Raw genomic sequence first — 19,131 nt, 5'->3', positions numbered from 1 at the left:
TTCTGTAAGTCTTCACAATTTTTTCACACACTGTTGCTGGTATTTTGGCCCATTCCTCCATGCAGATCTCCTCTAGAGCAGTGATGTTTTGGGGCTGTCGCTGGGCAACACAGACTTTCAACTCCCTCCAAAGATTTTCTATGGGGTTGAGATCTGGAGACTGGCTAGGCCACTCCAGGACCTTGAAATGCTTCTTACGAAGCCACTCCTTTGTTGCCCGGGCGGTGTGTTTGGGATCATTGTCATGCTGAAAGACCCAGCCACGTTTCATCTTCAATGCCCTTACTGATGGAAGGAGGTTTTCACTCAAAATCTCACGATACATGGCCCCATTCATTCTTTCCTTTACACGGATCAGTCGTCCTGGTCCCTTTGCAGAAAAACAGCCCCAAAGCATGATGTTTCCACCCCCATGCTTCATAGTAGGTATGGTGTTCTTTGGATGCAACTCAGCATTCTTTGTCCTTCAAACACGACGAGTTGAGTTTTTACCAAAAAGTTATATTTTGGTTTCATATGACATTCTCCCAATCCTCTTCTGGATCATCCAAATGCACTCTAGCAAACTTCAGACGGGCCTGGACATGTACTGTCTTAAGCAGGGGGACACGTCTAGCACTGCAGGATTTGAGTCCCTGGCGGCGTAGTGTGTTACTGATGGTAGGCTTTGTTACTTTGGTCCCAGCTCTCTGCAGGTCATTCACTAGGTCCCCCCGTGTGGTTCTGGGATTTTTTGCTCACCGTTCTTGTGATCATTTTGACCCCACGGGGTGAGATCTTGCGTGGAACCCCAGATCGAGGGAGATTATCAGTGGTCTTGTATGTCTTCCATTTCCTAATAATTGCTCCCACAGTTGATTTCTTCAAACCAAGATGCTTACCTATTGCAGATTCAGTCTTCCCAGCCTGGTGCAGGTCTACTATTTTGTTTCTGGTGTCCTTTGACAGCTCTTTGGTCTTGGCCATAGTGGAGTTTGGAGTGTGACTGTTTGAGGTTGTGGACAGGTGTCTTTTATACTGATAACAAGTTCAAACAGGTGCCATTAATACAGGTAACGAGTGGAGGACAGATGAGCCTCTTAAAGAAGAAGTTACAGGTCTGTGAGAGCTAGAAATCTTGCTTGTTTGTAGGTGACCAAATACTTATTTTCCACCATAATTCGCTAATAAATTCATTAAAAATCCTACAATGTGATTTTCTGGATTTTTTTCCCTCAATTTGTCTGTCGTAGTTGACGTGCACCTATGATGAAAATTACAGGCCTCTCTCATCTTTTTAAGTGGGAGAACTTGCACAATTGGTGGCTGACTAAATACTTTTTTTCCCCACTGTATGTATAGTTGACATGGAGTCAAGGATGAAGGACTCTTTAACACTTTAAATTGACTGTACTTCCTTAAGTTCCCTTGTACAATACACAGGGAACTGCTATGTGTGTTTTGATTGCAGTATGAAGGTTAAGGATTATTATTGACATGTTTGCTTTTTGCGTGATGTGACTGTCTTCCCTCAACTCAGACTGGACACTTCTGTTTCACACAAAAAAAGAAAAGAAACCACACAAACTGATAACTTTGTAAAAGTTTAACGGATGTATTATGTTAAGTTTGTTATTCTTGTATTGTAACCTTTGTATTCATTCATTAGCTAGTATTTCCTTATACAATTGTGTTATATTCAACTATTCAAACCTCTGTGTTAACATATTTTACTGGGAGCACTGCTAGTAAGTGAAATATAAAGTGACAGTGAAGTGATTTAGGAGTAATGTGATAAAACTAGACCACAGGACAACTGTATATTTTAGTTAAACCTTAAAAAAAAAAAAATATTCTGGACACTTCAACCTTCATTAGAGCTAGTTTAGAAAGAATTGCTTTTAACAAGTATTCATTTCAAGTTTTTACTTTTTGTTTCAAGTATATATGTAATGCTTACTACGATTATTAATTTCTTAACAAAACTTGTCCATATTATAACCCCCTAATGCGGAGTACTGAAAATAAATAGCTGGAAAGATTTGTTGTGAATCAATTGTCCTTCAGCTCCTCACACTTTTTATGTATTTACGTTTTTAATAACACTTTAACACGGTAACAATTTCTTTGAAGGTTGCTTACATATTTCCAAAACTCCTACAGTATTTTATTGCTATAATCATGAACTGTTATAAATAGGGTTAAAGTATGCCTGTTTTGGGGGCACTCTTCCCTTCAGTCAGGAAGGCCTGTCATAGATAAAATAACAAATATATTCACCATCATGATCACCTAAGGTTTTGTTCATTTGTGCTCTCTATCAGTTTACCTGAGCGGTCTGCAGTGAATCCCACTTCCGTTTCCCAGTGGTGGAAAAGTACTCAATTGTCATACTTAAGTAAAAGTAAACATACCTTCATAAAAAATGACTGAAAGTCACCCAGTAAAATACTACTTGAGTAGAAGTCTAAAAGTATTTGGTTTTAAATATACATAAGTATCAAAAGTAAATGGAATTGCTCAAATGTACTTAAATATCAAACGTAAAAGTATAAACCATTTCAAATTCCTTATATTAAGCAAACCAGGCGGCACATTTATTTTTTAATTGACGGATAGCCAGGGGCACACACCAACGTTCAGACATAATTTACAAACGAAGCATTTGTGTTTAATGAGTCTGCCAGATCAGAGGCAGTATGGATGACCAGGGATGTTCTCTTGATACAGTGCATTCGGAAAGTATTCAGACCCCTTGACTTCTTCCACATTTTGGTACGTTACAGCCTTATTCTAAAATGGTTTAAATAAAACTATTTCCTCATCAATCTACACACAATACCTCATAATGACAAAGCGAAAACAGAAAAACATTATTTACATAAGTACTCAGGCTCTTTGCTATGAGACTTGAAATTGAGCTCAGGTGCACCCTGTTTCCATTGATCATCCTTGAGATGTTTCTTCAACTTGATTGGAGTCCACCTGTGGTAAATTATATTGATTGGACATGATTTGGAAAGGCACACACATGTCTATGTAAGGTCCCACAGTTGACAGTGCATGTCAGAGCAAAAACCAAGCCATGAGGTCGAAGGAATTGTACGTAGAGCTCCGAGACAGGATTGTGTCGAGGGACACATTTCTGCAGCATTGAAGGTCCCCAAGAACACAGTGGCCTCCATCATTCTTAAATGGAAGAAGTTTAGAACCACAAAGACTCTTCCTTGAGCTGGCCGCACGGCCAAACTGAGCAATCGGGGGAGAAGGGCCTTGGTCAGGGAGGTGACCAATAACCCGATGGTCACTCTGACAGAGCTCCAGAGTTCCTCTGTGGAGATGGGAGAACCTTCCAGAAGGACAACCATCTCTGCAGCACTCTACCAATCAGGCCTTTATTTTAGAGTGGCCAGATGCAAGCCACTCCTCAGTAAAAGGCACATGATAGCCCTCTTGGAGTTTGCCAAAAGGCACCTAAAGGACTCTCAGACCAAGAGAAACATGCCAAGCAACACGTCTGGAGGAAACCTGGCACCATCCCTACGGTGAAGCATGGTGGTGGCAGTATCATGCTGTGGGAATGTTTTTCAGCGGCAGTGACCAGGAGACTAGTCAGGATCGAGGGGAAAGATCCTTGATGAAAACCTGCTCCAGCGCACTCAGTCCTCAGACTGGGGTGACGGTTCACCTTCCAACAGGACAACGACCCTAAGCACACAGCCACAACGCAGGAGTGGCTTTGGGACAAGTCTCTGAATGTCCTTAAGTTGCACCCTATCAAATATCTCTGAAGAGACCTGAAAATAGCTGTGCAGCAACGCTCCCCATCCAACCTGACAGAGCTTGAGAGGATCTGCTGAGAAGAATGGGAGAAACTCCCCAAATACAGGGGTGCCAAGCTCGTAGCGTCATACCCAAGAAGACGAGGCTGTAATCGCTGCCAAAGATGCTTTAACAAAGTACTGAGTAAAGGGTGTCACGGTTTCGGCCGAGGCTGCGCCTCCTCCTTGTTCGGGCAGGCTTCGGCGGTCGTCGTCCCCGGAGTACTAGCTACCACCGTTCGATGTTTCATGTTTGTTTGGTTTTGTCTGTTTGTACACCTGTCCCTTGTTAGTGTTTGATTTTGTTTCCTATTTAGTTATCGTGTGTTGGGTCAGGTGTTATGTGTGATTATTATTGTCAGCTGTTGCCATTGATGGGTTTTCTCTCTCGTGTTGTTTGTATTCGAGAGTCCGCACTGCGTGCGCCTTTTCTTGTTTTTGCGCACTGTTTGTTGTGTGCTTAATTTGTTCATGCCTCCCGGTCGGGTTGGCTATTCACATGTGTGGAGTTACTATTTTTGGATTACTAAAGTCTGTTGACGAACACCCTTGTTCCTGCGCTTGATTCCCTGCACCACATCCACACTCAGCGTTCTGACAAAGGATCTGAATTCTTATGTAAATGTAATATTTCAGTTTTCTATTTTTAATAAATCTGCAAACATTTCTAAACCTGTTTTTACTTTGACATTATGGGGTATTGTGTGTAGATTGAGGGGGGGGGGGAAACAATTTAATCAATTTTATAAGGCTGTAATGTAACAATGTGGAAAAAGTCAAGGGGTCTTAATACTTTCCGAATGCACTATAAGTGTGTGAATTGGACCATTTCCCTGTCAAAATGTAACAAGTACTTTTGGGTGTCAGGGAAAATGTATGGAGTAGAAAGTACATTATTTTCTTCAGGAATTTAGTGAAGTAAAAGTTGGCAAAAATATAAATAAAGTACAGATACCCCAAATAACTGCTTAAGTAGTACTTTAAAGTATTTTTACTTAAGTTCTTTACACCACTGCCATTTCCCAATGTCCATACCCATTCGGAATGATGAATGTGACCCAAGCCCCGTGTACCATGGGAGAGCAGAGGAGTCCAAAGGCAAATCCCCCTGGGGCCAAGGACTGTGACTGTCCTGAGAGTCCAGTAAGAGGAAGCTATTCATCACTGTCTGGGGCCTTGTGACCCTGGTGTTCTGTTTGATGCAATGAGGGGGTAGTGAGGGGGGCACTATAGAGTCCCAAATGACACCCTATTCCCTACAGTGCACTACTTTCGACGAGGGTCCATCCCACTGGGCACAGACGTCAGTTCAACATCCAGTTTTGATTTACATTTGGTTGAGTTGTCAACTAACGTGAATTCAATGATGTGGAAACAACATTGATTCAAGCAGTTTTTGCCCAGTGTGATGTAGGGAATAGGGTGCCATTTGGGACATAGATAGTCTGGTTGTGGAGCCATGAGAGGGTAGTGGGGGAGTACACAATGTGGATGTGGAGGTAACAGACTATAAAAATGGAACGCTGTATTTATTTAGGTGTTTTTTCAGAATTGTTCAAATTGGTTGTTTACATTTTCCTTTGTTGATTGGTGGAGCTAGATTAGTGTGGCTGACACAGATGGGAATGGTTTAGTTAATCAAAAACAGGTGTTTTTTTATTTCATTTCCTTTTATCCCAATCTTGAATTTCCTACTACTCCAGATTCCCCATTCAGCTCTTCATTGTGGTTTTGTGTCAGTCGCTCACCGAAACCTTGTGTAAAGTATTGTACATTCAAATGTTAAAATATGTGTTGTGTCATTTAACAGGTGCCCATACTAACTAATTACAATCAGCACATAGCAGAGGACAGATGAACAGCAGTCTACTGTACATAACAATCATCCCACCCCAATGGTAAGTAGCCATAATTCATGAGGTGATGGGGATAGAATTTCACCAGGTTGAGTGATCGAAGTGGGAATGTCTTGCATGCCTTAATGATGAGGTCATAATGTGTAGACTGGACCGTGAGTCATGGATTCCTAATGGTCCTTTTGGAAGGCTGGGAACCAGATGGGCAGTGTGCTGGAGGAGCTAACCCACACAAAATGGCTGAGCAGCTGTTCAAAGCCCTTTGTTCACAAAGGGTCTCAGAGTAGGAGTACTGATATAGGATCAGTTTTGTCTTTTGGATAATAATGAATAATATATGGACAGGGCCGGAGCTGATCATAGATCCGCTCTGCTGCTCTGAGACGCTTTTTGAATATGTCCTAGTCCACCTTTAAAAACATACTGGATGGCAATGGGTCCTTTCAAGGAATAACATTGACATAATACAATAAGGATGGATTACATTTATATTGTGCATTTCACTAGGTGTCAAAATATGTTACATTTGAAGGAGCAAACTCAGTCACCTGACCCACTACCAATTTGTAACACTTGACTTACCTGAGTGACGCACAGCAGCCATTTTTGTGTCAGAATGCTTGCCAAGTCTTGCATATCACAGTGGAAAGTTGTCTGAGATGTTGCTAACCCAGTGGAGGGCGATCAGGGGCTACAGAGATACTCACTGTGACTTACTCCAAAACTCAATGAATAGGCCCCAGGGACTGCAGACACACTTAATGCTTCATGACAAGGTGTTGATAGGATGACATGAGGATACTTAACACAAACTAATATCTCATATTCCTAAATCAAAATAACATGAAATAACATTACATTGGCATATGTTTAGTAGATTATGATCTAACAGCATAATTGGCAAATAGTACAATTGAATTTGAGCCATTGGATACTATAGCGACGGAGACTGACAACAGTAATGAAGACCAACCACTGCGAGGGTACACTGAACAATCCTTTTCTTTATTCATTTTTTTGTTATCATTTCAATATGTCTGTCGTGTTAGTTTTTTTTATAGTTTTTATTTTAAATTAAAAGTTGACACACTTATAAAAGACAGCATCTGCATAGAGTTGTCATCTTAAAGATCCATGGAGAAAAGGGAGAGAGAGAGCGAGAGTAGGGGAGATAGCAAAGGGTGGGGAGGGGAAATACTGGCACATCACACTAACTAAACAGAACAGCAAACAGCAGTACAAGAGAGGGAGAGAGAGGGACAGATAGTTTTTTACATTACGGTACGCACACATACACACAAAAAAAACGGGACACAAGTTGCATTTCCAGTCAAAGTTGCAGCAAACGATCCAACTGTCCTCTTTTTTTCAGTCTCTCTCAGTATAATTTTCTTGTTTCACTCTGATCTCTCCCACCCTGACAACCCCCTCTAACTGACTTTCACAGAACAAGATGGAGTTGTTCTCTTCTGCCTGTGTTGTTACACATTTCAAATCACTTCCACCAACTGTGGCTTTCGATCTGCAACCAAAACTGTGTTGTGGTCGATCAAGGTCTGAAATAATTTTGTCTCACTTCTGCATGTTAGAGAAAGCCCTTTTTCTTTTGTATTGCACATAAAAGTGGATTTCTATATTGTCACAGGCCAATCTTTCAGTATGATCCACAACTTTCCCTTTGAGGGTGCTCAGACCTCCTTGGGTTGCCTCACAATTGGGAAAAAATCCTCTCAAACTCATAAGAAGGTGATTTGATTGTTTGCGTCTGAAGCGCTAAGATATCAGCACAAAATAGGACAAAACTCAACGCAGAGCCTAACTAATTTCAAAAATTGAAATTCTTACAAATTTGACAATGGAAATCATTTTCTCTCCTATGCACATGAACATAGGAGAGTTGCAACACTTGCCAGACATTAAAGATCACACAAATTAGTACTTAATGACTCTAAATGTCATGACCACTACGTAATGGCGGGTTCAATTAAGAGAAGGACTTATTTTTTCACCACAGTATACTTTCCACAGCGATGAGAGACCCTGGGCCCATGAGAAGAAGCCCAAAGCAGAGTGACAAGGTTGACATTGTCATTATACAAGACAATACCAATCATAATGACAGGGCTGTTTTTGGTTGACTACTGGCTAATAATTGGAGACAAAGAGAGTGTTTGAGTTCATATTTGGCCTGGAAGCAGGAAACCGAGACGACGTGGCAACATGTATGTTACCACTCCCTTCTTACTATGGATGGAGGGAAGCACTATTCATCAGAGACGGATGCCTCTGAACGAAATCAATCTGGTTGGTTTTTGACTGATATGGTTGGTCACACAAATTATTCTTTATTTTGTCCAAACACTCTCCAAACACACATTAAAACTGAAAGAACATATATGTACAGACAGTCAGTCCAAAGAGGAGGGACAGTGGAGATAGGGCAGAGATCGAACCACTTCACAACTTTGACAGGAACAAGTTTCTCAGTAGTTTTATACATGGACATGCAAGTCATTTTTTCTCTCTTTGAAGTATTTACAATAATTACAAGACACAAAGATCCAGTTCAGTTTGACAAAATTGCGAGCATTCAATATTACTATTATTATTTTTGTTAACATAACTCCTTTATTTCTTTAAATCATTGCTATAATATAACCACTCACATCTTTTGTTTAGCATTTAATAATTTTGCCGTTCTTTCTCACTCAGTTTGCAAATGTTACTGCATTTTTCTTTTCATTATAATAATATTTTTGATATCAGTTTTCTGTTAACCTACTGTTATGACCATTCAGATAATGATCAACTTTCTGAAGTCACAATTTTGGGGCACCATTCCTACACCGCCAACCCCTCTCCCAATTAGAACACTGATACAAAGGAATACTGTTGTGAGATATGGTATGTTCCAGAATAGGACCATAAAGCAAAGAAAACAACACAAGGTTTCGTTGTGGCAAATGACAGCAGCACATTACTAAGCCACAATAGAAAGTAGCATCTCTGAAGAGGGTTTAGTTGGTTATTGAAATTATTTAATTTCAAGAACAACCTCTTCTGTGAAAGCAGTTTGAATATTGACTTAACGGTGAGGATAAAGCCAGTGGCCATTGCATAGGGCCTTGAATTTATTGTGGCTACAACAAGCAAATATGTAAGAGTGCCCATATATAGCCAGGGAAACCCCAAATATGAACCATGATAATATAAAACAGATATTTCGTTTTGAAAGATCTAACTGGTTATATTTGCAGTTCAAGGCCATATTCAAGCCTTTTCCAGAAGAGGTTTTCCTTTCCATTGGCTGCACTGACAAGGCATTGCACTGACAGAAGCTAGATGGCAAGGTCATTAGTCATTCATTCTCCACTCATTTACACAATGCTTTCTCTATGCTCACTACGTTTGGAGGTCATTCCGATATTCCGCACACCCGATACAGCTTTTAATTTCAAAACAATACAGGAATAAAAACATAGAATACTTTGGTTCATCCAGGTCAGTGCCCTTATATTCACCAAAGTTGATCTGGGTACACTCCGTTCAAGTGTGTTGCCAGCACAGAGAAAGCAAAGCAAGTGAGCGTCAAATTGGGTGGTAAAGAGGCCAAAACAAAAAACATGTAGATATTGCGTGCATAAAGACAGGTGTGTAGACTATATAGAAATGTGGATAGGGATATGTATCTCACCAAATAATAATAGTCAATGTTGTCTCCTTTGGACTCAAGTGTAAGAGGACTGCATGTATATCATATGATTATGCATCTCTTTTCACTATTACAACCACAAAGACTACAAACTACGAATGATTAAAGGACAATATGTGAAGTCTATTCAACAAGTCATTTCAGAGGTTTGAATCAATTAGTTGACAGAACAACATACAATGATTTGAAGGGGGGATATAATCTGGATGATAACTCTAGATTAATATTATTATATTATAAGCATTTTTTTTTGTAAACTTGACTTTCTTTGTGCTCTTTGATCAGGTGACTGAGAACACGTGGGGCAAAATGCTTTGGTTTGAATTTGGTAACATATATAAATAGTGTATATATTTTTTGTTCTGTTTTCAACATAAAACTGGAACTCAACAGCTACAACCCATGGACCTGCTAAACCCGAACAGCCCTAGTCGCGTGCTCAGAGTGTGATGCAACTGGTCTGCGTCGATCGCAGACGGGCACACACATACCGTACACAAACAAACGTTCATGCGCACACACAAACACACACACGCACCATCTTTTTTTTGTTGTTGCCAGGGATGAGGGGCATGCACACAAGGCCTAGGAGCTCACAAGTTGCACTCGCAGCTTAAAGACTCACGATTAACGTTTCCTCACAAAGGACGCATACGCCACCATAGAAGCACACGAAACAAAGTGGGATAGATGCCATGGGAGAGAAAGAGGGGTACAGAATGGAATGTATCAGAATTACTAGCAGTGGTTCTGCCATGGTGGGGGAAAACCGCACACTACAGTACTCTTGAGGGAGGGAGGGACGACATTTTGCACCAAACAGTACCCAGAGGTTTACACATACTCGTACATACGTAGATCACCCCTCTGGACGTACCACTGTAAATATGGTGTCTCTGTAGACTTGCGATAAAACAGACACCAGCAACAATATAACTAGAACCCCCTCACCCCGTCCCCAGTGAGTAAATATAAATAATCGATCGATAAATTAAACCGTGAACGTGATAGACAGTGTTTTCTTAAAGAGTGTAAAGTGCGCACATGATTGAGAGCAGAAACCACCATGCAAACTCACAAAGCCGAAAGTTGCATGCCTTAAAGAATAAAGGCTCCCTAGCCATATTCCTTTTAAAAAACAACAACGACATCAATATAACCCCATTTTAACTGTACATGTAAGTGGTTGGGCACATTAAATACACAGAAGCTTTAAAAAAAACATGCTGGCCAGTGCTGGAATGACTTGAGGACTATAGTCAGATTCCCTCCTGGATCTGTGGGTGGAGATGTTAGTCGAACGACCCTACATTTCCCGTTCTCCATTCCTATACCCTCAATATCTCTTGCTGCAGCAAGACGTTCCATGGAAAGATACAAATTGGACTTCATCAAGACAATATAAGAGCTGTGGGACTGAAATATCACGTCTCATGTGGCGATCGAGATCGTACAGAACTCAAAAGTGGTTACCGGTATGCACGTAAAAAACAGTGACATGGGTTAGTCCTGAAGTTAAATCATGTTTAAATAGAGGCCATTTCTTGTTGTTTCTTGCTCATAGGTGTAATTAAGTGCCAATCTCCTACTGTTATGTTGTTGTTCATGGAAAAAGTCAGCAACGCAAACTTCCATTCTGTAAGGACAGCCCACTATCAAAGGCCACTGTTTCACACTCAAAAGAGCCTTTTGCATGGATATGTGAAATGACTGAACATTTCATTTAAGGTTTCAGCTTCCTATTTATTGCAAGTATTGTCCTTATGATGATATGGCAGGCCTTAGCACAAAGCATGAACTAACTACTACTTAGCACTTCAAAGGGCCATGATTTGGTTGGCCGCTGAGCTGAAAGTGGAGCATAACTTTAATGTAGTTACTGTAGTTTAAAGTTTGGACGACAACAGAGACAGTTCAATGACAGTCAGTCAGGGATGACCATCATAGGGCCACTTGACTTAGAAATTCACCAAGAAGCCGATGACTTAAGCAAAGAATGTTCCTTGCTGATGACAATGACAGAGGAATGACCATGTAACTGTGAAGGGTGGGTGGGTGTGTATTGATTTTGCAGCAGCCAATAGGTAAGATGAATTAGGTCTCCTCTATGCTAACTCTGAAATATCCTATCCAATGTCCTGTGAGATTTGCATTAATAGACAATTCTGTATCAGAAGGTTAATCTAACGTGATTCTCTGTGTTGGTGCACCCGTGGAGTAAAATCATCCGCCTTTAGTTTTACACTGAACAGAGTCACTTTTGGCATTTGGAAATGTTGAATTTAGCTACATTTCCATAGCACTCTTAAAATCCAAGTTCAGAAAACTGAGAGCTGGCTCCTCCCTTTGAATATACAATATTAAGGACATATTCAACACAAAATTAGTATTTTAAGAAAACATTTGACAACATATTGTTTTTTCCTTAAAATTATTACATATACAGTCAAAGTATCAGTTACAAGAAAACACAGTTTCATCTTGCGGTGGCTAGCATAGTCTGTTTGGGCACTTGAAATGAAGAAAAGTACAACTTATGACTTACATTTAAGTCATTTAGCAGACGCTGTTATCCAGACCAAGGGCACATAAACAGATTGTTCACCTAGTCAGCTCAGGTATTCCAACTAGCAACCTTTCAGTTACTGGCCCAACGCTCTTAACCGCTAGGCTACAACTTATAACCTATGAAGATCCTACATATAGGAAGCTAACATCAAAGGATAATTGGGTTAATCTTTAAATTGACTATAATCAAATCAAATCAATACACCAGCAATCAAGTTATTGCTTTTTCAACATCTATTGATCGTAGAGTATATTCTACATTCTGATTAGGTCCATGTCCAATCTAGATCACAGGGGGTAGGGCCTTGCCATATGAAACACACCGGGACACTATTCCATGAAGGTGACCCCAAACAGTCAGAACGCTTTAGTTCATCTAGTCGGCGCCAACACCGTCAACGCAAGCCAGGGAATTGGGACTTCGAGGGCAAGGCTCATGAGTCATGATTTTGATCCAGTTATTCCCTCAATTGGATCTTAATCTGCGACTTTACAGTGCTGGCTTCAACAGAGTCACTATGACATCCGTATCATGTTGCCATGCATATTTCCTTGGCAAGGTAGAGTTGTCTCCTTCAGATAAATGTAGCAGCATTCATATCTGTTCTTAGCCTGAACTCAAATGGCATTAGTTTCTAGAATGTGCAATCATAGAGCACAGTATTCTCTCCTAACCTTGCCATTCTGAACTGGTAATACTTCAGCACCATCAATGGAATATTAAGAGAAAAACGCCCATCTTCATGAAATAGCACCCAAACAACACAAGCAGAGGGTTGAATAGGTTCCCTAAAAACTCAACATGACATACCGATTGATAGATTATTAATAAATAACATGTTTTGTGAATAGATTCTATAGTTGCGTGTTTTTTAAGAATATACTTTGCTTAGTAAAAAATAAGATTTCACAAGAGGGGCACACAAACTTGTTCCATTCACAGTACCCATTTGCTTATATGTTTTGTATCTTTGATAATAAAATAAAACAAACGGCAAAATGCAAAATATAGGAAATATGAAGCCAGACTATATGTCACAGGACACGTCACACACTACACGACCACAGTAGAACTAACCACTTCCAAAGTAAGACATTAGACTCTACACCAGGGCTAGCCAGCATTTCAAGTTTTGAGATTCCGTTGTTAAATTTTCATCTTTACTTTTTAATATGTTCCTCATTTTTAGCAAAATCTGTAGAACAGGCATGACGGCTAAAGGTCCATCTTTCTTTCACCTCACTCTCTTCCTTCCCTCTCTGGTGTATCTTGCAACATTTTATAATATACATTTTGTCTCTGTCTGTTCTCTTTTAACATCATTGGAAAAACTCGAGCTGGTCGGCTTTCTTTGTCAAAACTGCATAGTTCGACCGTCGGTTTACCCCACCCCCCCTGTCTCACCTCTCTAATCTGTCTCTCTGAATTTGGTTTCTGCCACAGGCATATCGAATTAGCTGAAGACCCGGAGACATTCCTCTCTCCATGCTCCTACTGTATGGATAAGAGCAGAGCAGGGCTTTACTTGAGCACCTGCAAACTGTCAGTAATTTTTTTAAACTGCTACTGTAGTGCCACGCCCTAAAGGAGACGCCTCCATCTGTCTGTCAGCCAGGGCCTTTCATCTGCCGTTGTAACAGCTCCATGGGTGTAAGCTCTTGTCCCTATTGGTCGAAGTAAAGATATTGTTGCAAATGAATGCCTATCTAGGAGTTTTGATTAGCCAATCAGCAAGTTACTCAAGTTGACTACACTCATTTGACTGGCTGATTAACGTGATTGACAGGAATAATCAACTGATGAGATGTCTCTAAAAGACACTGTTCAACCAAAACCAAAGTCAGTCTCTCCCAACGAAACGTGATTATTGTATCTATGAAATAAGCTACACCGATCATCCCAATTCCTTTCTACAGTTTTGTGCATTATGTTCTAAAATCGCGTCCAAGTAAACTACCTTTGCTGGAACAACACACAATTTAGCAGTCATTGGCACTGTCCTGGAGATCCCCCCAAAAAGAAAGAAACGTTTAAAAAAAATGTTTTACGTCATATTTCTTTCCAGGTAGCTAACCCATGTGCTGTTTCTTATGTTCAATACATTTACATGTACATTGCAAATATTATGTTTATTTGTACCCTCTTTTTTGTATACGTTATGTATTTAGTCAGCTATAATGTCGTATTTTTTTTGTCTTTGTATTTTCAACCCCACCCAACCCCTTTTAGAACGTTTTCCTTATCTGATATTGTATTTGATGTTTTTCTCTCTGTGTTTTTTTTCTCTTGCGGCCGTCTTTCGTCGTTGTCGTCATTAAAAGCCCAGGTATCCGCCGATAGTGGACGCCAAGACGACTCCCAATATAGTACAGCAGACAATGATCATGAGCTTCTTCTGCAGGGGGGCAACAACAAGGCGGTGATGGTGTTAGCAAGACACAGGGAGACTTGTGATTGTATACATGCTACGGGACAGTTTCTGAACACATTTTACGGTAACGGACAATTTCATTTATCTATACAAAACATTAGTGTGTACATTGTGTATGTGGAGGTTGGTAGCTTGCTAATCATTAAGGTACTGTGTGAGTGAGGGTGGAATGCCCAAGAGGAAATGTACTGTACATGAAGAGGAGGTGGATATTATTATTATTTGAGTGTGAGTGTGTGTACTCTTTAATAATATAGTATGAGGGGGTGGTGGGCATTAACCTTTTGTGGTATGATTGACTGTAGGAGGATGTTGTGCCTATTTTAGTATGTGTGTGTGTTTATATGATGTCATTCATATAGTATGTATATTATAATGTACAGTATGTATACATCCTCATGTAGGTGGAGGATGTGGGTTACAGCAAAGGAACAGTCATAAAACATGTGGAAGTACAGTATATATGCGTATACACATTATATGCGTTAGCCCTGCTATACGGAGAGCCTGTGACTTACCTTGCGAGCCTGGCTCTGGTATTTGACAGCCTTCTTGGTGTCAGACACAGCCCGCTCCACAAAGTCCACGGAGTGCTCCACGTTGTACTCAATTCTGTCAATCATCTCTCCCTGTAAACAGCAAAATGCACCGTCATCAAAATGCAAGCAGACTGAGGAGAATACCTTGTCTATTACCTCTTTAAGTCAGCCTCAACCACATTGTATGCATACGTTCCCCCCCATGTGTGGTATTTCTGTTCTTTTGAATCCAAACAATGTTTCTAGCACAAATATAACCTGTTTTTTCATTTCAGTTACAAAGTACTGTAAGTCATATTGATGAAGCCACTTATCATCTAAATGTTGTCTTTGATCTAAAGGATGGATTTTTTATATTGTGAGCTGCATAATGTTGCCAAAGGAAACAACAGCATTGATACATAAATGAAATAAGCTGAGCTAAGTACCTATGTTTATTCATCACACACAATTGCATATTGTCCATGAGGAAAAGCCCTCAGAGAAAGAGAATAATTGTCACTCAAAAGCGTTTTCCCATTGTAGTTTGGATGAAATAATCTAACGCCCCCACTCAAAAACGGTTTATAGTGCATGAGCTAAACTTAGAAACCATATTTCCCTGCAACCCAGAAGCAATTTCATAATTTAGGTCGTCCTGATGGGATTCATAGGCTCTTAGTGGAAGTCAATGGTCATTTCTTCACAGTGAGAATCGAAATTGCTAATATAGTATTCTCATATTGTATCTCACATAATGTATAGAGATGCTATGTAATATTAATAAATATTCTGTAAATATGAAGATTTTTTAAAATGTTACTTAATTAATTTGTCATAATTCTGGGAATAAATGTTACCAACACATTTAAGACAAAGAATTCTAGAATATCATCCAGTATTCATGTGAGGTGTTTTGCATTTTTAAGGTGCAAGTCTGTGCTATACCATTTCAACCACAAAGTACAGCCACAACCCTGAACATACTGTAAGAACCCTTCATTAATTAAGATAACTGAACACTAGCAGCAGAGAGCTGGCTACACTGATGAAACCAGAATATAAAAAGGCTACAGTTGTAGCCTGAGCCTTTTCTGAATGGCTACACAGCATTGCTCATTGGTGTGGAACTAGTTTAGGCTACAGTTTGTTTACTCGCAGTCTCAATCTAAACGTAGAACAATCACAGGGTACTACATGCAACATTTCTCCAGTCTCAAAGCACCATTACTCAAATATGCCTGTGAACCCACACGCTTGAGGCTAAATGTCGTATGTTCAACTCTCAGCTCCAAATATCTGCCCTGTTCTCAGTCAATTGTGGTAAAAACGAAATCACAGTTTGATGGATTTAATTATGGAAGGTGTAAGGCTCATCAGTCCAAAGATACATAGATGCTCCAATTTTTTATTTTTTTTTACATCACAAAATGACTCTGATTCCATTGGTGCAGAATTAAACCACACCCTTGATATTGGCGTGAGTAGGCCGATTCTAATCGATTCTGTGCTCAACATAAGGCTAATGGCATAAAACTGGGCGTTTATTAATTAATTCATCTTCTAAAAACATTCCAAATAAAAACAAAACTTTACCTGGCTCTCGACCAGCATGGCCATGTCTACGAACATGTCGTGCAGCTCACGGATACTATTCTCCAGCTTGATGATCTCGGTGTGTCGGGTCTCAATCTCATTCAGGGCCTGCTTGTCTATCTGAGAGTCCATCTTGATCTAAGGACCCAAAACAGAGGGTTGAGAAGGAGGATGAGGAGAGAAGAGGATTTTATCTGTTCTTTTACCACCTGTAATAATCAACATTCTTCTTCTGTTAAAATTCATATCAGGACTAATAATAGTCAACATAACAGTAGTTTATTGAATGCAAACATGACAGATGTAGCTAGCTATAGCTAGCCACGCATGTTATTAGCATCTGTGTTCCCCATGCCTTCACTGTGGATATATGTTTGCCATGGGGAATGGCCAGGCTCAGGTGTTGTACTCACATCATCGGTGAAAATGGCAAGCTTGCCACTCTCCAGCATATCCTCCAGCTCCTCGTTGGTGGTTGTTCTCCCAGCTGCCGAGCGCGCATGCGCGCACACACACACACACACAAACACACACACACGCAATGACAAATTATCTTAATGCTTTGCCTGATGCACTTAAAGTTTAGTTATTTAAATCAACACATTTCCACCGTTTTAGTGCCACTTTGAGGCACAGCACGGATTCTGGGCAGTAATTTAAAAAGAGCAAGTATCTCTAACCAGATGTCTAGATCAACTTAATCCTCTAAGGTATGCAAAAAATATTATTCAAAATGAAATAATATGAAAGAAAATACAGCTTTTAAATTAAACGTACGAGCTGAATTACAATCAAGTTATCACTGTACTATAAGGAAAGCCAACTTATCATTGGCTAATATGTGGTCATATGTGGCCATTCAACCCCCTTGTCTACTTAGTATCGTCTTAATAAACTTAAAATGCGTCTATTCTGCTTAGTCTGTCCCAGTCTTTGAAAAATACTGTGTCTGTGCATACTATTAGTTGATGTCTGGACCTCAGATGTCACTATGGCTGTGAGTTGTGTATGAAACGCTTGCCAGTGTCTGTATCTGTGTTAAAAGGATACTCAGTGTCTGTGAATTCCAGTCTGCCTCATATGAAGGTTAGTGGGGCTGCCTTGAAAATATCCTTACGTCTGCAAAACCCATTTTTGTGTCTGCGTTGTTGGGTATCAGTGTATATTTAGTAAGAACTCTGGCTGTTTCTTGTGTAAGATACTAACGTACCTCCTTGTCAGTCGTATGTATGGCATTAGTCTTGTTGATTTATTACCAATCACAAAATCAATCAACCAATCAATCGGATTGTATTTGTGCAGTCATTTTAACGAAGTAATTGTCAAAGAATGCTGAACAAAATCTGGGCCTAACCTACCCTAAAAGAGAGAATCTAGGTTGATTATGTCAGTATAATGTCTATGTATGGTTCTATTCTCTATGAACTGTACTTGTATAGTATCTCCATACCACAGGAGGTTGGTGGAACCTTAATAGGGGAGGACAGGCTCGTGGTAAAGGCTGGAGCAGAATCAGTGGAATGGTATCAAATACATCAAACATGGTTTCCAGGTGTTTGATGCCATTCCATTTACTCCGTTCCAGCCATTATTATGAGCCTTCCTCCCCTCAGCAGCCTCCACTGCTCCATACATAGATACTATATAGAGCAGGGTTCCCCAACTGGCGGCCCGCGGGTGGTTTCATTTGGCCCCCCAAGTTTCCTGAGCCCCCCCCAAAAAATAAAAAAACATTAAACATTAAACTAAAATACTGTAAAATCACCAGGAAATCAGCTCCAAGTGATTTTAATTTAAGAACTCTGTTCCCAAGTATTCCCACACATAATAGAGACACATGATTGTATACAAATGTAAGCAAGGCTTGAAATTGTTATATTTTAGTCAAACATTATATCTGTTTGGGCTTCTTGCGGTCAATTGGCAGTCTACAAATTATTTGTAATTATGTTCCGGCCCCCCGACCATCCACTCAACAAATAATCGGTCCGCGGCTGAATCTAGTTGATGATCCCTGATATAGATCTAATGTCAGTCCCTTGAGTGTAATAGTGGTGTATTAAATGTGCCCTACGATGGTGGTGGGCTACAGATACTCACTGATCTCCAGCTGTCTCTGGATACGGTCCTTGCAGCGGTCCCTGTATTTGGACTGCGTGGTGTTGTACTCGGTCATCACCTCTACAAACTTGCGTGACAGCGTTGAGTGCTAAAGGGACAGACACAGGGAGATCAGATGGGAGGGGGTTAGGGAGTGGCCACTGGAGCAAAGAAAATCATAAATAAGGTCGATCAACACCATCTGATACTGTGATGATGCCTAATTGGCCATTTGCAGTGCACATCAATCATAGCCTTGATGAAAATGACAGAAACGCCTTCATATGTCTGCACACATGCACCTCCATTCAAATAATGGTTGCTGCATTAGAGATTCTGCTGATGCTGCAAAGTCAATGACAGTGGCAGTTGAACGTTCCGACCACCAGAGGGGATCATTGAGTATCACTGAGCCTTGTGCATCAAATTACTGCCGAAAAGAATACAGGCAGGGGTCAAAGCAAGGATGGCTCAATTCTGTGTCCTGGAGGGAAGGCCTGAGATTCAGCCCAGCAGTGTTTCCTGCTCCGCTTGCCTGAATAACCCACT

The 19,131-nt window shown here is 40.4% G+C and overlaps 1 protein-coding gene across 1 annotated transcript in view; it reads right to left on the bottom strand.

Annotated features, from left to right (window-relative positions):
* Positions 1-6,640: 6,640 nt before the first annotated feature.
* The window catches only part of LOC121569477 (syntaxin-1B), a 74,989-nt gene continuing 62,498 nt past the window's right edge, over positions 6,641-19,131 (bottom strand). Inside the window, exons 6-10 of the mRNA XM_041880458.2 lie at positions 18,583-18,691; positions 16,896-16,969; positions 16,483-16,620; positions 14,887-14,997; positions 6,641-14,332 (exon numbers count right to left, since the gene is read on the bottom strand). Of these exons, the coding sequence (XP_041736392.1) occupies positions 14,252-14,332; positions 14,887-14,997; positions 16,483-16,620; positions 16,896-16,969; positions 18,583-18,691 (513 nt within the window). The 3' untranslated portion in view covers positions 6,641-14,251. The remainder of the gene's footprint in view (positions 14,333-14,886; positions 14,998-16,482; positions 16,621-16,895; positions 16,970-18,582; positions 18,692-19,131) is intronic.

The sequence above is a fragment of the Coregonus clupeaformis genome, chromosome 35, assembly GCF_020615455.1.
Source record: "Coregonus clupeaformis isolate EN_2021a chromosome 35, ASM2061545v1, whole genome shotgun sequence".
NCBI lineage: Eukaryota > Metazoa > Chordata > Actinopteri > Salmoniformes > Salmonidae > Coregonus > Coregonus clupeaformis.
This window is presented reverse-complemented; position numbering and strand designations above follow the sequence as displayed.